Source organism: Nannospalax galili, unplaced genomic scaffold (genome assembly GCF_000622305.1).
Source record: "Nannospalax galili isolate Female #2095 unplaced genomic scaffold, S.galili_v1.0 scaffold182, whole genome shotgun sequence".
Classification (NCBI taxonomy): Eukaryota; Metazoa; Chordata; class Mammalia; order Rodentia; family Spalacidae; genus Nannospalax; species Nannospalax galili.
In genome coordinates, this window is record NW_008348662.1 from 305810 (window position 1) to 329292 (window position 23483).

Genomic DNA, 23483 nt, shown 5'->3' on the forward strand with positions numbered 1-23483 from the left:
CCTCACTCTGCTGATTGCCACACAAAGCAGTGTAAGAAACCAATGGCCATTAAATTAACTATGGCTCTTCCTTAAGTTAGAAATCTTTAGAGAGCAGCAGCTGTGCACACCCCATGTGACCAGGCTCTTTGTCTTTGTGACTTACTTGTCCATAAGTGCCAGCACTTGGTTCTGTCTGACCAAATTATAGGGGCAACTGTTTTGGCCAAATGTGTATGCTGTGTTTGCACCAATGTATTTATTTTTATTTATTTATTTTTTCTGTTGTAACATTTTTATTTATTTTTTTTAATTAAAAGAAGCATTTCATTACAACAGCATTAACCTATTCAATAAACTTATTTTATGAGAACAACCCCATGCTCATTTGAAAGACTTTATCATATCTCATTCTAGTTTTCTGCCTGACCTGAGTCCTTGGTTCTCCTCTTACAACAAAGAGCAGTTCTGCCCTGTCATCTAGAGCTGATTAGAGCGCTGTGAGGTGGACAGGAGCCAGCTACAGCTCTGTAGTAGGTGGGACCCACTAACTGTCCTGCTGGAACCAAAGAGGTACCTCAAGCCTCTCCTATCCTTGTTTTTCCAGAAGTGCCCCCACACCCGTTACATGCCCCCCCCAACCTGGCAAGGTACACCACCATTGCCCCACGGCTCCCATTGCTTTCCTTACACACACTTCCTGTTCTCCTCATACACAAAGACTAATTCAGACCCAGACCAGTTTTATTTTTACTCTGAAATCTATGGATATACCCCAGCTTCTTGTATTCCTAAGATTATTTGCTGAAATTTGCATGTAAAGAGAGAGCAAATCCACGGTGGTTGTTAAATCTCAAGGGACTTCATGACCTAAGAACAGTTAGGAGCTACCGATCTGAGAATAGCAGAGAGGACTCCTTTCTCCCCTTGATTGAAAGGTGTATACCAAACTAAGTTTATCCCTAAGCAAACTTTCACAGAAATGGTCCTACCCCGCTGTTTGAGATCACTACAGAAGCCCACAAAACAGGCTCCTAAACTTCTTTCCTCATTCATAGACTTGAAGTCCTTAAAGAGAGGTTATGGAGAGGCAAAAATAATCAGTATTTTTTCAAGGCTTGGGATATTTCTGATTAGCTGGATAGAGGTTTAAACATTGTTGGCTGCATCACTCCACACCAGTGTGGGTTTCTGTTTATGAGCTAAATGGTCTCAGGGTATTTGGATTCTGGCAAAAGGGACCAAGCTCTTCAGCTTACAGAAGACTTTGTATTTTCTCTCCCCTTTGTCAGTTTGAGACGTCATGTCCAAAGACAATAGAGAGGAAGGGTCCCTCCCCTCACCCTCTTGACATCCCCCTAAAGCTGGATCTGGCTGGTCTTGAGAATCTGAAGCCACCTCCTTTTGGTATCCTGCAGACATTCTCTGAACTTCAGTTCAGACACAAAATAAAATGCATTTTTGCTTCTTTGATGCCCTTTCAAACTGTCATCTCTGAGATGGCACACTCAGGTAGCTAGGAATTTTAGTGTTTTTAAGGGAAATGTGAAGTTGAAATGACTACATCCCAGTGAGACTCAGCAAAAGTGAAGTAGAATCAAAATTGGTATTCTTGGATGACCTTGAGGGTCACCTAACTGGTGTGACAGCCTACCAGGAGGGTGTTCCTAATTGGAGACTTCTTCCAAAACGTACAACTTTTTCATTTAGTTTAATTGCATTTTAAAGACTGGCATAGGGTTCTTTTAATGTATTGTTTTTATCTCTGGGCCTTAGCAGTTTGGAGTTTAGCAGTTGATTTTGAACCCAGGCTTCCCCAGTGAGTCAGGGCACTGGCTGCACAGTAGGCGTGCACACTTTGTTGGTCGGTGTCTCTCATTTGATGTTGTAAGCTACCATGGGGCTCCATCAATGCATCATCATCGATGTGGCATGTATTGCATTATGTGTGTTGGTTCACTCATCCTGAAGAACATTTTATGTTGAAGTATTAGCAACATGAATGCTGACTCTGGTGAATCACAGTTGTTCACCGCTGAGAAGGCTCGGCTGCTTGCAGCAGCTGGAGTACCTTGTGAAACTTTTGGGCAAGAGGCACCTGAGCCCCAGACCTCTTCTCCATGTGGTTTATCCACTTTACTGCAAGCTGCCAATGCAGTAGCTCTGAGACTGAGTTGCTCGTGTTTGAACTGTGTGCTGCTCCTTAATCATCCCTGTTGCCCTCCATTTCTGTGCAGATTGCAGCCCCCCTCCTGAAGAGTCCAGTCCAGGTACGTGGTTTCCATTGAAGGCTCCTGCTGGTGTCTTTTTAATATTCAGGTAGTGTTTGTAGCTCAATAATCAAAGATTGCTTTGCGTTCCCATAGTTGGGAAAATATTTTAGGATTTCTTTTGTTGTGAGGTTTTGTGAGGAACCTGTGGGACTGAGAGAACTGTGGCCTGAAACAGGTTACTATACACATACTGTTTTTCTTTTTGCTTCCTAAAACCTTTTCAGGTGATTTTCTTCTGAGTGCATTGGGATTCCTGCAATGGGTAATCTGATTTAGAAAGTTAAATCTTTGTAAATGATACTTCCTGTATATTCACCTGAACTTATAAGCATAGCTCTGAAGGCACAGTCAGCTAATGGGTATCCACCAGAAAGCTGTGATGTTTGTAATGATGCAGCACCCTCTCATCAGAGTCTGGGCACAACTTTGGAATTCTTACCAGACATTGCTATGGGAATTAGTGATAAAAATGAAATCTTTAGAGCTGGGTGTGGTGGTCCATGCCTTTAATCCCAGCACTTGGGAGGCAGAGGCAGGTGGATCTCTGTGAGTTCAAGGCTATCTGGGGCTACAGGGAGACCCTGCCTCAGAAGAAAAAAAAAAAAAAAAAGAAAGTAAAGAAATCTTTCTGCTGCATTCGTGTGAACTGATGTTTATGGTTCTATCTCAGGGGTTGGTAAACTATAACTCTGAGCAAAATCCTGGCCATGACCTGCATTTGTATTATTTTATAAGAGATCAGTCATGCCTACCCATTTATATGTTGTTTTGAGTTAGTGTAGCAGAGCCTTTATGGCCTTCATATATATAGACTCTACTGTAGGGTGTGCCAACCCCTGATCTAGTTCCTAGTAAGCTTCCTGCATATGGCTTATTTTCTCACAGTGTGCATGTACCTCCCCCAATTTTTTTTACACTCAAAAATCAGCTAAATGATCAGTTCATTGAGTACAATGAGTACATATTTCTGAGTGGATATACGGTGGCAGGATACCTGCTTTATATCCAGAGTACAGCAAACAATGCATGCAGCATTTACTGAGCATTCCTGTCCATTGTTAGTGGATCCTTTCCACTCACACAGAGCCATGAATCTACTTACTGTGGTGATTCCTGGCAGTGACCCCAGAACCACATTGAAGTCAGCTTGTCACCAGGCTAATATAAATTGGGTCATCATACCTTCCCAGTTTGCTTCAGCTCCTTTACAGTTTCTCTTTCCAAAAAATGTCAGTGTAGCAGCCTTGGTTGGGCCTCAACCCAGTGATCCCTCAGGTTCACTGAGCCTTGGTAGATGCACAGACAATTTACCTTACTCTCCACTTCCCTATTGCCTGTCTTAGCCAGAGCCTTCAAATAGCTGGTTCTGCTGTGCCTCAGTGGTGCAAAAGTCTAGGACCACAGCCAGCAGTGAGGACCAGCAGGGGTGTCCTGTGAGTCTGCTCAGCTGATCTTGTCTACTCTGAGATTTTGTCAGCACACAGATGATGCCTATCTTGTAGAACCCTCTCTTTTTTGTTAGTGATGCCACGTCCAGAAGCACTGATGGCTTTTCCATAATTGATGTTAAATGGACTAAAATGGTCCCCTGTCAGGAGTTCCTATAGAACATATTTAATCTGTGTTAAAGCACACATACAGAAGCTGGGAGATTTGTTTTCTATCTTAACGTGAGGGTCTGATTTCAGATTCCTAGCACTTAAGCAAAAAATTAGACGTGGAAAAGCATACCTGTAACCCCAGCACCGAGGTTGGGGGGTGGGCAGAGATAGGTGTATCCCTAGAGCTTGCTGGCCAGCCAGTCTAGCCAATTGGTGAACTTCAGCTTCAGTGAGAGACCCTATCTCAAAAAGTAAGGTGGAAAGCAATAGAGGAGGACAGCAGATGCCAACTTTTGGCCTCTGCACATATATACATGAAATCATGCATCTGCACACAACACACACACACTACATATGCACAAACACACACACACACACACACACACACACACACACACACACACACACACACACTCACACTCTGTCCCTCATTCCCTGTCCTCACTGATAGGCTGAATAAATGCAAAAGCAGAATGAGGATTTGGAAGAGTACTTTAAGTTCTCTCAAGTAATATGGACCAGGGATTGCCCGTCAGTCAGGGGTGCCAAGAAGATAAGGAGTTTGCCCCCAGAACTGGATCAGCTATGTCACTTGGGACATTGCTTAGTTGATCTGTTCTGTTGTGCTTTGTTTTATTTTAAATAGCAAGTCTTTTTTACTGAGGGAAACATATTGTTAAGCCCTTCATCAACTTTGACATCCCAGACACCTTTACTTGATGGGCCTGAGAAGATAACATGTACTATCCTTGAAATCCATTTAGTTTGGACTTTTTAAAATTGTGAGCTCATACTGAAAATATGTATTACCCTCTAACTCCTCTTCTCTCCCCAGCAGAAACAGGCTGGCCTACTAGAAATAACATGGCTTTGAGGGTCAGTCAGACCCACATATAAATGCCAGTTCTTTTTTGTGTTTGGATGGTCTTAGCCTCTGAGCATGTTTCCTCTCTGAGGATGAGACAGGAAAACTGTTAGAAAGTAAAGTACTAGAACCAGGCATGGTGGTACAAGCCTTTAATCCTAGCACTGGGAAGGCAGAGGTAGATGGATCTTTGTGAGTTCAAGACCAGCCTGGTCTATATAGTGAGTTACAGGCAAGCCTGGGCTATAGAGTAAAACCCTGTTTTGAAGAGAGAGAGAGAGAGAGAGAGAGAGAGAGAGAGAGAGAGAGAGAGTGTGTGTGTATATGCCACTCTCTGTGGGGGTGCTCATAGAATACTAACAGGTGTTGGGGAATGGTGGTTGGTGCCCTTGCTGGATCCTCTAGCCATTCAGATCTGTCTGGGATGCTCTCTGGGAAGATGTCACACTCCTCCTCTTGCAGGTCCATATTACCTGCTTTCTGAGACAAACATCTCAGTGTCTTTTAGCCATTCTTCCTATATTTCATTTTTGTCTGATTTAGCAAATGTCATTCTTATATGAATTTTTATTTTTTAAAAAGGTGGTCAAAGTGAAAATTTTGTGTGCAGAGAGCTTAGCTTAGTCAAACAAGATTGTATGTGTGCATTCTGATTATTTTCAGGTTAAAATCACCATGATTGGCATATGAATTGTATGTTTATGATAATTGGAGAAACAAAGTAAAAAATAGCAGCATTTGATCTAAGCACTTTTTTGTCTTAGTGAAGAATAGTATTTGGGGGAGGGCAGGCTTGGTTTTTGATTTGAAGCAAGATATCAGTATGTGGCTCAAACTAATCTATAACTTATCATTCTCCTGCCTCAGCCTCCCAGGACCTGGCATTACGGGCAGATACCACAATTCCTGGCTTTTGAAAAAGAATTTGAATGCTACCAATCCCAAGCTGTTTGCTAGTAGAACCCAATTTTCATTGGCCATTTTTGGTAGCTAGATTATAATTGCCGCGTTCAATAGAGTTCTTCAAAGAAACAGAAAACTTGGTGTCTGAGGACTTTGAAGGGAGAACGAGGTTTGGCTGTTTATATAGTCCTGTCCTGTCATTTTCCCAAGAAGTTGCCATATGACTGAGGGGTCACAGGCCTTGCCTGCATCCTCACTACTCAGCAGCCAAGCCTGGCCTTATGTTTTCTACTTCTCACTCCAATGTTCTTTGTTATATTTTGCCAAGACCTTTCTGCTTTAGACTGTAAATTTAAGCCTGGTTTTCTTTCATTATAGATAAATTCTTATCCACATACAGTGTGCCTAGTTAGATCATTAGTTGTCTAGTTAGAGCATTCCCAACCTCTGAACTGTTATGTTGTTTAATCCATATTGGCCTGTCACTGAGTGTAGGCAAGTTCCTTCACACATCCCTGGAGTTGAAGTTCCAGCCAGATTCTGGTTTTAGATTTTGTATGTCAAAGGCAGAGACTTTCTGTGACTTGTGACCCCATCCTGTGAAGGCAAGCACCATTAGGCATCTACTACTCTGCTTATTCTGCCTTGAGCCATGTTTGAAGTGGTAGGTTCACCAAGAGGGAATGAGTTGATGCCTATTTTTGGATACAAGTGACCTGTTGAAAATGTAACCCAGGGCTGCCATCTCCTTTAAATGCCTTCCAAGTAGGGAGGAAAAGAGCTACCTCTTACCCTGCCTTTTCCCCTTGAGATTCTATTTTTTTTTAACTTTTTACTGAATTTTTGTATATTTCATACAGAAAATCATCTTTATACTCCCTTCCCCTTTGGCACCCTCTCATAACCACCCCCCCACCACACACACACACACACACACACAGGTGTTCATACCTTCTGCTATTTGTGTTAAGGCCTATTATGTCAAGTTAGTGTCCCTAGATTTTCCTCAGTGCCAGTTTTTCCACTGGGGAAGTCAGCCTATCTAGAATCCCTCCCTTTAAGAAGATCAGCTCTTCCGCATCCAGCAGTAATCAGCTGCCAATAATTCTTTGATTAAGATTGAGGCCTGCTGTTCATTTCCACAGTTCTGTGCTGAGAGTGTCAGTTCCTTATATTTCTAAAAGAAAACTAAGCTAGAAATAGTTGGCATCAGGCAGAGGGGTGGGGATGGGGAAGGAAGTGAGTGCAGAAGGAGGGGACAGGAGAGCTTGGGTGTGCACAAAGCTGACAGTGGCATAACTGGCCCTGTCTATGAAGGGAAACCACAGACACCCTCTCTGTGGTCATTCTCTGTGAGATGGAGGAACCACCATGCTGTGGAAACAGGCTGGCCTTAGCAAACAGACTCTTTTTCTGGCCTTCTCATGACTTGCAGAAGCTTTTGTTGTTGTTTTCCTCAACAGGTACAGTCTTGAGTATTAAAGCAGGATCCTCAGTAGTTGCAGGAGACCTAGTGTCTGTGGGTGACACCAGAGTAGAACTGATTTAGGTTACTGCAAAGACTGCAGGCAGAGCCCCGGGCCAAGATTGACTCTAGAATTTAGTGCCACTTCCAGGCCAAATGTTGGTGCAAGCAGGGTCAGAAGGTACACAAGGGTAAAGGGTGTGAGCTGAAGGGTGGGACAGTGGTTGGGGGTAGATGACTTGCTACTTTAAAGAACCTAATTCTTGAAGCTTTTCTTTCAAATTATAACAACTGTTTCACTCATGCCCAGGTGAATGGAGCGAGGCCCTGTACCCCCTGCTGACCACCCTCACAGACTGTGTGGCCATGATGAGTGACAAGGCCAAGAAGGCCATGGTCTTTTTGCTCATGCAGGACAGTGCCCCCACCATCGCCTCGTACCTCAGCCTGCAGTACCGTCGAGATGTAGTCTTCTGCCAAACCGTAAGCACCCCAGAGGACCATTATGTGGCCACAGTCACCTCCTACCTCAGAGAAGATAGGCTTAGGCAGCCCTGTCCTTCCCACTGCACTTGTGAAAACAAGAAATAGCCATGTTTCCCTATCTGTTACTTTCAAGTTTATTTAACAGAGGCTAGCACAAAAGGTGACTCGTCTGTCCATAAGTCTTTGTCTCCTGAGGAACTGGCACTTGCAGGTGAGCTCTGCATTAGTTAGGTAGCAGATAACAAAGTCCTCTTTGCTGCCTTTTTTTTCTACAGAGGAGTTTACCAAGGACCACAAGGATGCGTCCCCAGGTGCAGTTTTCTCATTCATAAAACAGCAGGCACCATAGTTCAGTGGCTTATCACAGGGCTACATTTTTATGATTTCTGTTACCATTCAGTGAAGAGTTGAGATGAACCTCCCAAATTAAAAGATGTCAAGCAATCAAATTAATGATATGAGCAGCGAGGTAGGGGACTGGCGCTCTGTAGTTGCCCCACCCATGCTGGGAGGCCTGTTTCATCCCATAGAGAACCTCCCAAGGCAACCGGGTGACTACATTCTCTCTCACTCCTTCTTAGTTGTGAATAACCCAGTTTCCAACAAGAGTTGGTATAGATCTGGAAGTAGATAAACCCTTTCACTGTGGGGAATTTATTCTGGGCTTTTAGAAAGTTCCAGTTTAGGAACAATCCCAGGCAGATCAGGTCATAAGCTGAGTTCAAACCAAACCGACCTTTGAGGGTGATGGTGTTTGCCATACTTCCCATGGCCCCAGAGTCAGGACAGCCTCAGATCCCAAGCCCCCAAACCCTTCCCCAAGGTAGATAAGAGATGCTGCTGATGTCTCTTGAGCAATAGAATTCAGGCATGGGTCAATTACTGCTTGGGGAGCAAATGCCTGCTCCTTACCCTGCTCCCCTGTGCTTCCCTTACAGCTGACTGCGCTCATCTGTGGTTTCATCATCAAGCTGAGGAACTGCCTGCATGATGATGGCTTCCTGCGGCAGCTCTACACTATTGGGCTACTGGCTCAGTTTGAGAGCCTGTTGAGCACCTATGGTGAGACCTGCAGCTCAGATGTGACCACTGACCTGGGGTCACAGGGCTACTTCCACTTGTACTTCATGCCCCTTCTCAAAATGAGTCCAAGCATCATCAGGATCTGTAACAAAAAAAAAATAGCTGACAGTCCTACATTAGCTGTATGTACTCCTTGGCTCGTGGTGGTCGTGTTCTATGTCTTGAAGGTCTTTCTAGTGAGGATGGATGATTTGGGTTGCTTCTGAATTGCTCCCACTAAATCTTTGGTGCAGTGACACCTTAACAGAGAAGGCACTTATGATCTTGTGTGCCCATTTCTACAGCCAAGAAGGAGAGTTGCTGAGTTAAAAACTTAAGAGTTGATTCCAAGTTTCCTTTTAGGGAGACTCTCTTTTCTCTAGACTTGTTCTCTATTAATTTCTTCCAAAAACGTGAAAGTTGGACCATTTTTTAAAATTATTAATCTTGTTGGTATGGGCTGTCAGCTCCATATCCAGCTGTGGGTGGTGGAAGCTGTTTTACTGTCTCTCTTCCCACTATTGAAGAGCTGATGTAGGCTTCTGAGTTCTCTGCACAGAAAACTTAAGTAGCGGCTTATTCTTAAGCTACATGTGCAATGTTGGCATGTAGTCAGTAGCAGAATCCTTTCACAGAGCACTGTATTTAGGGGAAAGGGCTCCCAGAGTGTCCCCCACATCAATACCCTTAGCCTTCTGCTTGTCCCCATCCTGGGGAATGGCAGACCTGTGCCTGACATCCACCTTCCCTTTTTTGTGTCCAGGAGAGGAGCTGGCCATGCTGGAGGACATGAGCCTTGGAATCATGGACTTGAGGAATGTGACCTTCAAAGTCACTCAGGCCATTTCGAATGCATCAGCTGACATGCTGCCAGTCATCACAGGAAACCGGTAGAAATGTGCATTTCAAATCTCCCAGCCACAGCAGTGTTCATTTCATGTGATACGCTCTGCTCTTTGGTTTGTTTTGTTTTATTTAATTCTTTTACAAACAGAAGTCATAGCCCCTCTAATGATAATTTCATACCCTACCCTTGAAGGTCCAAGTGGGCATTTGGATATCACTGGCCAGATTAACACCCAGGGCTCTGAAGCTTTCTTGGGGTCCCTCCCTGACTCCCAGTGCCCTGGCCTCACCCCTGCTCTTCCTCTCTCTTCTCTCCTCCAGTGATGGGTTTAATGTACGGATCCCTCTGCCAGGCCCGCTGTTTGACTCCCTTCCCAGGGAGATCCAGAGTGGCATGCTGCTACGGGTGCAGCCAGTCCTCTTCAATGTTGGCATCAATGAGCAACAAACACTGGCTGAGAGGTGTGTGCTACTCTCCTGGGGCTTGTGCAACTGGGGTGATTAGGTTCTGAGGAGCCCTGGGTGTAAGCTCACCCACTCCTTGGGAAATATGCTGTGGTTGCTGGGAAATGTTGAACAACTTTTAATATGGCAGGGCATGATTATATTTACATGTTAAGTAGGCCATGGGTGGGAAGGATGTGAGAGAAATGTGAAGATGTTGCTTGCAAGGCTGGGCCACAAGCAGTGCTTGGGACCAGGATCGGTGGAGGATGGTACAGGTGTTCTGAAAAGGCACCAACTAGAAACTGATTTAAGTAGCCTAGAGAGAGACAGTGAGAAGACTGATGGCCCCAGACTTCTAGAGACAAATGAGTAGGCTGGTGCCCTTATTGAGCCCAGGACCCTGGGTAGGGCATGTTCCAGGCAGATGGTGACTGGTTTCAAGCCTAGGTACCAGCCCTGGAAACAGAGCTCCCTCTGAGGCAGGAACTAGAGAACCCAGTGTGAGGAGAGTGGGCCTCTTTTGGGAGCTCCAGCCAGAGGTATCCCAGAATGACATTCTCTGCATCCAGCTTCTATTAACCAGTTTCTGGAAAGGATTGAGACAGGTCCAGCTGCAGCAGCAGTGAGCAGAGGGCAGGGTAGTGGAGGAGAGGGGATCAGGAAGAGTTGAAGAGCATGTGGTCTTGGTTTGTTTGCTTGCTCTAGCACACTCGTGAGCTGGATTTGCTTCTGAGATAAGGGGAGACCACACAGAAAGACTACACAGAGAGGGGAAGACCACATCGCCCCACCCCAGGCCCTAGAGAGTAGGTGCCTACACACAGAGCCATTGTGGGCACCAGGGTGAGCTGAGGAAGAAGGAGTCCTGCCCTCTGAGGCCGATGCTCAAGTTGGTCATGCAGCAGGGAAGTGAGTGATAGGCTGGCCCGAGAACCAGGTCTCCTATTTCAGGGCCTCCAGTGTTTACCTGCTAGCTCCTTCCTTGCAGGTGGCATCCACTACTTCCCTCAGGCATTTGACCCACATAGGACAGACCTGACTGATGAGGAAAGAGTGAGGGCCTCGGGCCAGCCCAGAAGGACAGTCAGAGTGTTCACACAGCAGACAGAGTGACTTCTCCAGTACAGGACTGTGTCTTTACTCCCTGCCACCCCCACTGCTGTCCCCCCTCCTGAGTGCATCGGAGGCAGGAAGACAACTCAGAGCTGAGTGGCTGTGAGGGGGACTTCCTGTGATACACCATGTAGACATTTCAGTCTCAGTCTTTTATTGTTAGTTTTCATTGCTGTAACAAAATACCTTAAAAATTTTAAAAGGAAAGGTTTTGGCTCATGGTTTCAGACCATGGTCACTGGGTTCCACCACTCCTCAGTCTGTGCATGAGAGAGACCTTTTAAGTATAGCAGGTCTGGATCATGGGCTGATAAGTTCTTAGGCACACCTGTAGTAAGTTATACATGGTTCCCTCATTTGAAAAGTATTGAAGCTGACCACCAGTGCTGTAGGGATGACATCATGCTCACAAAGAAATGAGTGGCTTGAGATTTAGACATGCAAAAGATATTTGAGAGAATCAGTATTGTTAGGTTTCACATAGGTTTCAACTCTGTCAGAAGAAGATGAGAAGACCCTACTAAAGATGTCCCCTAATTCTCCCCTAGGTTTGGTGATACTTCTTTGCAAGAAGTTATCAATGTAGAGAGTTTGGTGCGGTTAAATTCCTACTTTGAGCAGTTTAAAGAAGTTTTGCCAGAGGACTGTGAGTATTCCTTCATTCATAATGTATTCCACCCATGGGTGTCTGAGCTTACTCTCTGCTTACTGACCTTCTGGATGCTGCCAGCTCATCCTACTCTGTATATGCATGTTCATACCTTTGCATACACCCTGTGTGCATGTATTTGAGCTATTCAGTTCCTGCCCCCCACATGCATGTGTACAGCAATGCATTCCCCTGGTTAGACTCTGTCTGGCTTGAATCTCACCCAGTGAAGCTTCCCTGCTACTGCAGCCCCTGCTCATCTCTCCTGCAGTTTACTTCCACCGTACTTGATGTGGACTTTCTGGTATGCAGTGACAGACAGTATGCACCTGCTAGTAGGACATGGGTGATCCTGGAGACAGTCCAGTGATTATGCATGAGCTGCCCATGCACATTCCTTCCTGACACATAGAGTAAGGTACTGAGAAGATAGTTCTAACTGGGTGCTTTTGTCCTCCAGAGGTAATAGAATTCCATGTTCTGCTTATGCAGATGCAACACTCTGTGCTCCCCTGTGAACATACTACATGGTTCTGGCATCCACAGCACTCAGGGAGAAACCCGGGGCTCTCAGTAAAACTTTTGCTTGTGCCAGTCTCCTAAATTCATCCCAATAAACTCACTGAGCCTCTGCCACGTGTACCCCCAGTGAGACAGCTCTTACTCCTTCAGATACCGCACAATGTATGGACATCTGGTCCTATTTGGAGATAGGCTAAGTTCCTCCATTAGGGGGTCCAAAGAGGGAAGAGAGAAGCTGGAGAGATGCAGACAGGCTTCATTTGCATTCTGTTGGAAGGTGCAGTGGATCCTAGAGTTCAGAACTGGTAATGAAACAGCAGTGCAGACAACCTTTGCAAGTCACTGACAAGTCATGCACACTGTTAAGTGCTCTGCACACTGTTCCACATTCATTGTTGCAAATCCCACCACAGCTCTGTGAAGTCAGTATTAATATGTATGTCTAGATAAAGAATGAATTGCTGGACTCTGCAACTTGTATATTTACAGACAGTTAAGAGGGACTGTGGCTGAAGAGACCAGGGCTAGGGGGAGATGTTGGTATTCATTTGGCAGTGCTCAATCAGAAAACAGGGAAATAGCTGCTTCCTCCTGGGCTCACCAGTGTGCTGGTTAGATTGAAGAAGGGGACACCAGCTACTAACAGCCCCATCTTGTATCTTGTTTGCCTCTTGGACCCTCAGCTGCTGCTGATATGCATGGGCAGGAGTAAAGGAACCCCACGAGGTTTCAATTGAGAATCCAGAGGCCCCTGAAGCCAACACTATGAAAACCTTACACATATATTGGCCTTAAGTATATTGACATCACCCATGGTGCTCCAGGCATGTCTCCAGTTTCTCCTGTCCTTCTAGTGTGGAAATCTTCCCAGAACTCAGCTATAGGTCATGGGCACAGTCACCGATATGTCTTCCAATTCTTGATCACTGCTCATGATTAAAAAGAAATCTGTCAAGTCCTTGCCCAGTGCCAGGCCCTCGACTCTCCACTTCATGAAAAGTATCTGATCTGATCCCTACAGCAGCTCTATGTGGGCATTGATCTCCTATCCAAATAAGAACACTGAGGTATGGAGGGTGGATCTCCCCAGGAGCCACCACAAGCCTAGTAGCATCTCTTCTGACTGCTGTAGCAAGAGGGACAAGCTATGCACTTGTGGGGAATAAAAGGCCAGGAGAGGCCATAGCTGATCTACAGTTGGGAGGTCAGATCATTCTGTCTTCTTCAGAGCATGAATGCCTTGACCAGAGGCCCCCTTCTTCCACTGGACTTCCACAGTTTGTGTCACAGGCCAAGGTCCTCACAGGCAGGAGCCCCATCTATCAAGTAAGGTGCTGAATACATAGCAGAAGCTTGAGTAATTAGACCAGGATGCCGTGTGCACCAAGGGGAGGCTGTGTTGGGAAGCTGCATGTGTGGTTAGGGGAGGTTGTGTTGGGAAGCTGCTTGTGTGGTTAAAGATCGATACTCAGGAGATCATGCTGTTGAATTGAGGACTTAGACACTGGTTTCCTTAGCCATGATTTTAAGAGTCTTCTCTTTGTCTTTAATAATATCAATGTGTGAAAAAAATCCCAGAGTAACTTTAGAACTAGTTGCCTTGTCTTCGATTTTGTCTTAGGTGAGGCAGTATGACAGATTAAGTGGGTTCTGGAGGTTCTGGAAGGGTCTGGAAACTTACACAGTAGAAGAAGTAAGCTTTTAGGACTAGCAGGGTGAGGCACCCTTGGACTACTCAGAAATTCTTCCTCCAAGTGTAGGTTGAGGCCTCGGGATGCTGTCCTTCCAGACTTCCCCAAGGTTTCTGGCCCACTCTCTGGTCAAGATCCATTGCTCCAAGCATTCTGCATCCATGGTTTGGAGACTGTATGGCTCATTCTCATTTTTTTTCTGACTTCCACTTAGAGGGACAGGAAGCTTGGTTCCTTCAGTGTCTACATTTCTAGGCCATCAGAAGATCCAAAAAGAGATGAAGCAACTGCCCTTTGAAGGTGGCCCAAATGGGACAGTAAAGGAATTCAAGGCTCACCATGCTGGTAGCCATATCCAAATCTGTAAATGCCTCCCTTCCCTTTTCCTTTGATTCTAAACTGGTCATTTTATCATTTCCTCTGCAGCAGTATCTTTGATACTATTCTTCCACAGACCCATCTTCTCTTCCAGGTCTACCTCGATCTCGGAGTCAGACCTGCCTGCCGGAGCTGCTGCGGTTTCTGGGGCAGAACGTTCATGCACGCAAGAATAAGAATGTGGACATCCTCTGGCAAGCTGCTGAGGTACTCGTTATAGTGAAGAAAAGAGCTGTGGTGTCTTCCACCAACCATGATAGCCGAAATAGTGACAGATGACAACCTCAGCCAAGGAGGAGAGCACAGGTCTTTCCTTACATAAGAGAAAGTCACTGCATAGATTCAGAGATGCTGGAAGACACTGAGTACTTCCCATGAGATCATTCTGTTAGAGCTGCCTGGGTTCCCACAACAGACGTGGGATCTGTCCCTGGGGCATTTGCCAGCCAGGCTGGTGGTAGTGTCTCATTCAGAAGCCTGCAAGGTGGATCCCAGCTGAGACTGCCTACATCGCCTTGAAACAGGCTCAGAGGGAGAGTGTGGTTGCCATTGGCTTTTTTAAAAATATTTTATTATTTTTATTTTATGTGTATGAGTGTATTGCCTGCGTTTGTGTGAGTGCACCCATGTCGTGCAATGCCCGCGGAGGACAGAAGAGGCTGTCGGATTCCCCTGGAACTGGAGTTAAGGATGGTTCGTAGCCACCACGTGGGTGCTGGGAATCGAACCCAGGTCCTCTGCAAGAGCAGTCAGTACTCTTAACTGCTGAGCCCTCTCTCCAGCCCCGCCATTGACTCTTTAACAGTCCTCTGACTGCTGTTCTGATCTCTTTCCCCTGAGCACGTGTACTACAGGTATTTTCTCAGAACTTTACTCAGGAAATTCCAAGTCACTGTTCTGAGCCAGGGTCTGAGCAACTTCCTAGTCAGCCACTCATGTTCTCCTGATGTCCATAGCAGTATGTCCTGCCCAGTTCTGGGGCTCAGTGGCATGAGGGCTCCTACAGACATTCTAGTTCCCTGACTGGGCCTGGGGGGGACAGGAAGGCAGGGCGCACAGGAAGGAGCTTGCCTGGCTCTGCTCACTCACACAGGTGGGAGATAACATTGTCTTTATCTGGGTTTTCCAACTTTGAGTTTCTTCCATGGCTTCGCAGACCATTCCCAGTTGCTGTTAGACTCTGTGTTTAGAGTCTGTCTTCGTGATGGACCTTTTCCTACACAAGCTCCACATTATGAATTGCTAGTGCTTGTGACTGCTGATCTGCCTGTGGAATGAAGCTTTAAAGAATATACATTCTTGGAGTCTGGAGAGATGACTCAGCAGTTAAGAGCACTGACAGCTTTTGCAGAGGACCTGGGTTCAATCCCCAGTACCCACATGTTGGCTAACAACCATCCATAACTCCAGTTCCAGGGGATCTATCTTCTGACATCCATGGGCATTGCATGATACAGATGCACTCGTACACATAAAATTTTAAAAAATTATAGTATAGTCTCTGTATCTTCTACAGTGTCCCAGCTGTAAAACCTCATGGAAAGAAAGGGTGGGATGGTTCAGCTGCTAATCTCCCTTCTCTGTCCAGGCCACCCTTTGAACTTTCATTTATAGCACAACGTTTTTTTTGAAATACCAGGTGACAGAAGTCTCAGTAAAATCCACAGGCATTATTTTTCAAATGCTCTCTTACTTTCGAGCCTCATTGGCATTGTTTTTCAGGCTGAGTCCAGCAAGTGGGATAGCAAGTGAGGAACATACCTTCCATGCAGCAGGGCAGAGAGATGCTGCTAAGTTTATATTGAGGGACTGCTAAATGTCTTAGCCATAGAGTAGCAGCCTTACACAGGTGCCTTTTTGAACTGAAAGAGCCAATCTTTTCATGTAACGTAGTCCAGAGGGTGACACAGCCAGACCCTGAACAGTGGCATGGGACATACCCTCATCCATCCATTCTCCTTGGACTAAACACACTGACAGCTTTATAAATGCATAGACCTCTGCATACCATGTTTGGAGATTGTAATTCTCTGTTGTGTATGATAGAACAATCATTAGTTAAATATGAGGGTGTGTTCTAGTTTGCTTTCTGTTGCTATGATAAAAGACTGGCCAAAAGCACGTTGAGGGAGGAAAGGGTTTATTTGGTTTCAGGTTTATAGTCTGTCATCATGAGAAGCTAAGGCAGAAACTCAAGGCAGGAACTGAAGCAGAGACCATGGAAGAATGCTGCTTACTGGTTTGTTTCCCCTGGCTTGCTCAGCTACTTTTTTTTATACAGTACAGACTCACCTGTCCATTGATGGTATTGCCAACAGTGGGCTGGGCCTTCCATCAATTAGCACTAAAGAAAATGTCTCACAGCTGGCTGTGGTGTCAAACGCCACACCTTTAATCTCAGCACTCTGGAGGCAGATGCAGATGAATCTCTGTGAGGTGGAGGCCAGCCTGCAGCCTGGTCTACATAGTAAGTTCCAGGCCAGATGGGCTTACAGAGAGACCCTGTCTCAAAAAAAAAAATCAAAAAAATAAATGAAAGAACTACACAAATTGGAGGATATGGATTTGGTGGGGGAAGGCAGAGGGGATTGGAGAGAACCTGTCCCAAAAAAAAAAAAAAAAAAGAAAGAGAGAGAGAGAGAGAGAGAGAGAGAGAGAGAGAGAGAGAGAGAGAGAGAGAATATGAATCTCACAGACAAGCCCACAGACAAATCTGATAGAAGCTGTTCCTCAATTAAGATTTCTTCTTCCCTGGTATGTCTAGGTTTGTATCAAGTTAACAAAAACATGACAGGGCAGTTGACCTTCCCCTATCAACAGTCAGAAAGATAATCCATCCAGTCCTGTAGTTTTTGATCCCAGCAGAGCCCCACAATATAGACATATAGATTCAGAGGTTTGGAGTTCTCGGGGACACTTGTATATATAGTCCTTTCATACTGTCCATATGGTCATCTATGGGGGACAAGAAGGTATGGGCAGCAGAGCAAAGCCACTCAGAACTGCCTCTTTCCTAGATCTTAATTTCTTTTCATTTTTATATATGACCAGAGTTCCAACTAGTCAGCTGGACCACCTTCAGTCATGTCTAGCATCTCATTTCACAGGTAGGGAGACCCAGCCAGAGCCCCAGAGCTGACTATAGCCCACTGAGTCAAGATCTTGACACTGCATATGCCCTCTTGTGCAAGAGGCTATATCTTTGGAAACCTTGAAGCTAGGACTGTATCTAGAATCATGGAAGGCATGCCCTAAAGTGTTCTTGTTATGGGAGAGGGATGACTAGGGACAAGGGAACCATGTGCATGGCTGTGGCTCTCACTAGGTAGGTCATCTTGTATGCCCTCTTTCTCTGGGGAAGGTCATCAGTAAAATGTTGGCTGTGCCAAGAAGTCCCAATATGGTTAAAATGGATGGCTGGTGAGGAATGTCCCTTGGAAGAACATACAAGGGAGAGAGTGGCAGGGATGAAAGCAGGTCCCCTTCGGTGACAGGGCTCCCAAGGGGATCTTGTTTGGAGGTTTGGTTTTCAGTACCAGTACAAGACAGAGTTGGGGAGCCAGACAGAGTTAGGCTAGGTCTAGGCTTGGGATTCACTACCTGTGTTTCTGCCAGGCCTGTGAGGAGCCTCCTCCTTCAAGGTGCTTCCTTTCTGCCAATTAGTCCCTCCTAAGCAGATTCGTTTCCTGTTTCCTGTTGGCAGGTCTGTCGCCGCCTTAACGGGGTCCGGTTCACCAGCTGCAAGAGTGCCAAGGACCGCACAGCCATGTCAGTGACACTGGAACAATGCCTGATCCTGCAGCACGAGCATGGCATGGCTCCGCAGGTCTTCACACAGGCCCTGGAGTGCATGCGGAGGTGAGTGTGGGCCGCTGCCTGGCCATGCCTGCCCCAGCCACCTGCCCTCCCATTGCCCGTGTAAACTGCAGATGAGCTGGTGCCCTTGCTTCACATGGGGCCCAATACCCTCAACACACTCGAGTTTGACCACTAGTCAAACTATTGGCACTGTTTACCACAGACAGCATTCTCTTAGAAGGCCAGAAGGGTGAGCCAGCAATCTTTCTGAACAGAACTGCACTGAACTAATAGAGAGTGGCTGGCAGGCTGGGGGTCAAGCAGTTCAACAGGGATAGGGAGCCGCCTGCCTATGGTAGGATTTAGGGCCCATGCTTTCTCAGCAGGCAGCTGCGTTTACATAATAGATACGTGTACATTGTATACTTCCAAACTCGAGTGAAGGAAACACGTCTGCAGGTTGCACTGGTTTGCTCTGCTTCCTCTTTAACGGTGGACTCAGTTTGCTTTCATGAGCCAAGAGTCCAGTAAGTGTTCCATGGTGACAGCTGTCTGTGCCTTGGCCACCTCACCCTTATGATGTCCTGATTCTGAGGCAGCAGATGTGTTTTCAGAATGAAACCCAGAATTGAAACCGTCCACTGTTGATCGATGCCTTGTTTCAAGCACTGCTGGGCAGCTCCCTACCTTACATACCAAAAGAAAGGATAAGAAACCTGGTTTTCCTGTCTCCTTCGATGTAGTCGCCAATGCTGTTAAAGTCTTGTTTTCAATAGTCACTTCTATTGATTGTTCTGTATCATTTGTCCTCTCACCAAATCTTTAAAGCGTTTAATCTCTTATCCTTTCTGTATGTTTCTGCTGTTTGACCTTCTCACAGTAATGCACAAAAGTGATGCCTGAGCTCCTGCCTCTTGATAAGAGCATAAGTGGCATCATTTTGTACCTGTTTTGTCTCTCCCAAGTCCATTTAAACATCTCTGTTCCTCGTTCCCCTATGCCTCTGTCCCTAATGATGGAGAAGCAGCAAAGACTTGGAGACCCTTCTCTGGGACACTAAGGGTCTGCTTGGGATCTCCGTGCCCTGTTAGCTTCCATAGTTAGTGTGACCCTGGTGCTGAAGGCAGCAGCCATTTTGTACCCTGTAGACTGGTGTCTGGGTCAAGGCTGTCTAGTGAGCCACAAATGTCTTCCACCAAGGAAGTGAGGATGAGCCAGTCAGGGATCCATGCCAGTTGTATAGCAAAGACCAGGATCAAGTCTACGTATAGAACCTACATATAGAAAGCCAGGTGTGGTGGTACATGCTTATAATCCCATGTCTGTGAAGTCAGAGATGAACTAATCCCTGCAGCTCTCTGGCCGGCCAGCCTAGCATAATTGACAAATTCCAGGCCAGTGAGAGACCCTGTCTCAAAATAAAAAAGTGGGTGGCACCTGAGGAACAATACCCAAGGTGGTCCTCTGGTTTCTTTACACAAGTGCTCACAAATGTGCATGCTCACTTGCACACATATACACCTGCATACATATGAATACATATACACATGCAGACATATACACACAAAACATGCACAAACATACAATTACATGTACAATTTTGCCTACTGTGTCAGCCTACTTTTTGACAGATGTTTTAGTTTTTCAGATTAATAAATATAAACTATCATTTTTAACATATAATTCACCTAACTTCTCATTGACTAAGCTGTCATATTGTTTTTTTTAGATTAATAAATATAAACTTTATCATTTTAAACACATGATAATTCATCTAACTTTTTATCAACTAAGCTACATATGAGTTTTCACCATTTTAATCAAGGGTGCAATGAATACCCTTATAGATTTCCTATCAACATGTGATAGTCAAACTTTTTATCACTATGATAAATACCCAAGGAAAACAACTTAAAAGAGGAAAGGTTTATTTTACTTTGGCTCACACTTTCAGAGATTATATTCCATGATCAGCTAGATGCATTGTTTTGGGCCCTATGGTGATGCAGAACATCATGGTGGAAAGACAGGGCAGAGTAGAGGTGCTCACTTCATGGCAACCAGGAAGCAGAGAGCCAGAGAAGAAGAGCAAAGATGGGGGACCAGTGAGTGACTCCCTTCAAATGCACATCCCTAGGAACCCCCCTCCTCCACTCTGGCCATCCTACTGTCTCAGTTCTGCAACAAAATTTTGACTACATCAGTGGATTAATATATTGATAAAGACAGAGTGCTCATGTTCCAATTACGGATCATTGGTTGGATCCACTAGCTGGGGACCACATCTTCAACACTTGAATCCTAATCTGTTTGGCAGTCACATCTTCCTTGACCCAACTAAATGAACTTCTTTCTAAGCAAACTTGGAAGTTTTCACACCTTTTAGCTCTGCTTTTTCTCTCCTTATTCTCACTGTAAACTGGCTAAAATCAGCAGCAGTATCTACATGGCAGCTTGAATGCTGGGCTGCTTTGAAATGACTCTACCAGGTGAGTTATCTCATCCACAGAACAAAATATAGGGAGGTTCTTTGTCAGAATATAACATGCATGGTCTCTAGTTCCCAGTAGAGTCCTTATTCCCACCTGAAACCTCCAAGCACAGTCTTGACTGTCCACATTTTTTTTTTTTTTTTGGCATTCTGGAGATTTGAGCTCCCACCAGAATTGCTTATTAAATTCTCCTTATAGCAGTCTAAGCTTCTGTTCTAGTTAGCATCTCTATCACTGTGACAAAACACTCTCACCAATACTAACTTGGAGAGGAAAGGGTTTATTTGGCTCACATCTCCTGGGTCGCAGTTCATCACTGAGGGATCCTAAGACAGGAACTTGGAGGCAGGACCTGAAGATGGAGGAATGCTGCTTACTGGCTTGCTCCCCTGGCCCATGCTTACCCTGCTTTCTTATACAATACAGGACTACCTACCCAGGGGTGGCACTACCCACAGTGTACTTGGGCTCTCCATCACTCAGCAATCAATGCCCCACTGACATGGCTACAGACCACTCCAATGGAGGCAGTTCCCCAATTGAGGCCCCCTCCACCCAGGTGTGTCAAATTGGCAACTAAAGCTATCCAGCGCAGCTTCTTTTTAGCCTGCCTCTCCAAAATCTTCCAAATTCCTCCTAAAAACTAGTTCCAAAGACTTCTGCATCACGTTATCCAGTACAGTCACAACCACCACCCCTCTCATTTAATACTAGTTTTGTGAGTTAGTCAGTTTCTCATTGCTGTGACAGAGTAGCTGAGAAAAGTAGCTTGAGGGAAGAGGCTTTATTTGGGTCATGGTTTCAGCATAGTCAGCAAACTGCATTGTTTCAGGGCTCTGGTGAGGCAGAGTATTACAGCAGAAGGGCATGGAGGAGCACAGCTGCTCATTTCATGGCAAGCAGGAAGAGGCCTAGGGCAAGATAGACACACCCGCTTGCCCTTGTTCTAGTAAATAATCTCCCAGCCATGCTCTGGCAAGAAACTCTAAATAAACTCGTTAGGCCTCACACAAAAAGACATGAAAGAGAGAGACTGGTTGAGAAGAACAGTTTCATCAGAAGAGAATGAGAGAAGGGGGTGAGGGTTGGAAGTGACTTAATGTTCATCATATGAATTTCCTAAAACTGTCAACCAAAAAATAATAATAAAATAAAAATTAAGGGCTGGCAAAATGGTTCATAGGGTAAAGGCACTTGTCACCAAACCTGATGACTTGAGTTCAATCCCACATGCGCATGACAGAAGGAAAGAACTGATTCCTGTAACTGACCAATACACACAATAAATAGATGTAATTTTTTTTTAAAAAAAAAGGGCATATACCCTTCTGATCTACATCCTCCAACCAGGTTCTGCTCTCCATGGTCAGCACCTCCCAAGCTGTTCACCTATTGGTGAAGACAGAGCCCTCCCCAGTCCCAGTTCAGTGAAGTCAGTCCCCCTTCAGTAAAGTCCCATCACTGAACACTGCTTGCATCAGGACCCAAATTTTCATTACATGAACCTTTGGTGGAAGCACATTTCACATCTAAACTGTAACATCACATTTGACAAATTGGTTTCTTAGATTATAAAGCATATGTCTTTGAGGAACTTTTTAGTCATTTTAATACAGATTCGCAGTTGCTCCCATACCAGCCCGTCCTCTTGCTCGGTGTCCTGGAGTGTCATTCCTGCTGTCACTCTGAGCTCAGAGGTTGTAAAGTCAGGGTTGTCACAAGAAGGGATTACCTTTTTCCTAAGGAGAGCACTATTCTCAGTCTCCCTTTGTTTCACTTAAAGCTGCCTCTAAGTATAAATGCCTTTTGTTTTCATCATGAATTTTATAGAATCTAAAAATCTCTACAGTGAACATACTTTAGTTTGGTAATTATTTCAGAAGTCATAAAAACAAAGCGAAGCCTCTGTCTGTTCTATTATCTCTGCACAGTGGGGAGCAGTGCTCCCTGCTGCCCGTTGCTGACACTAAAGTGTCTTGTCTCCAGGTAAGGCAGCTACAGCTGACTTTTGAGTTTTCTGGAGTATCTCATGTGAAACAGACACATCTGTTAGTCAACTACAAGACCAAGGTAGCTAGGCCAATAGCTAAACTTGTGACTGCTATGATGATCAGATCAGTATTGCAGGTCACTGAGAGCCCTAAGGAGGCAGCAGTGAGTCTCACCCACATCCATGGGTGGAGGAGTACATTTTGGTTCTTGCATCTTGTCAGATGAAAGAGTAGAGTAGGTGGGAGCAGAGCTGATATTATGCTGACTCCTGGAGGGCCCTCGTGGGAGCAGTAGCCCGTGCCACTCTAAGTGTTCAACCATCACCTCTCTTGAAAAAAAAAGTAACGTGTATAGTGGTTGCTAACTTCTATGGCTATGAATACTTGAACCAGGCCCATTTTAAGCCCATAGTATATGTGAACATGAAGTTGGGACGAAATCTATATACTCAGTTCCTGTAAGTCATGGGGGTTGACTCCTTCACACCCTGGTCTGGGGCTGAGGATAATGGCAGAAGTATTCTCCCTGTCCCCTGTTAGGGACTGAAACCTTCAAATAATGGACCTTCCTGAGTAGCCACAGCGACCTACCAGTCTGCCCAGTAGGGAATGTTATCAGCTTGGTCAGTGTTCCTTGTCAGAAAAGCACACTTCAGCAGCAGGGCCATTCCAGGACATAAGGCTCCCTCTCAGAAAGCCAGGGAAGACTCAACTGAAGGAGGCAACTTGAGTCCCTGCCTCCTCATCTGCAAGTGGTTCCTTCATACTGCCTACCATGTCCTAAGACCATGTTATTTCTTTTTATTTTTTTCTTTTCTTTTCTTTTTTTTTTTTTTTTTTTTTTTTTTTTTTTTTAAAAAAAAAAAAAAAAAAAAAAAAAAAAAGAGGACGATAAATCTTTCACTGTGATATATCAAAATAA

The 23483-nt window shown here is 45.2% G+C and overlaps 1 protein-coding gene across 28 annotated transcripts in view; it reads left to right on the forward strand.

The window, feature by feature from the left end:
• Positions 1 to 23483, forward strand: part of Inpp4a (inositol polyphosphate-4-phosphatase type I A) — a 175864-nt gene that overhangs the window by 143047 nt on the left and 9334 nt on the right. For 23 of the 28 annotated variants that reach the window (XM_029569756.1, XM_029569767.1, XM_008845834.2 and 20 more), the window contains 8 exons: positions 2217 to 2249; positions 7397 to 7569; positions 8511 to 8634; positions 9398 to 9524; positions 9802 to 9942; positions 11589 to 11686; positions 14375 to 14487; positions 17984 to 18138. In XM_029569756.1, coding sequence (XP_029425616.1) covers positions 2217 to 2249; positions 7397 to 7569; positions 8511 to 8634; positions 9398 to 9524; positions 9802 to 9942; positions 11589 to 11686; positions 14375 to 14487; positions 17984 to 18138 — 964 coding nt within the window. The remainder of the gene's footprint in view (positions 1 to 2216; positions 2250 to 7396; positions 7570 to 8510; positions 8635 to 9397; positions 9525 to 9801; positions 9943 to 11588; positions 11687 to 14374; positions 14488 to 17983; positions 18139 to 23483) is intronic. The other 5 variants (XM_029569769.1, XM_029569755.1, XM_029569768.1 and 2 more) reach the window with 1 other exon arrangement.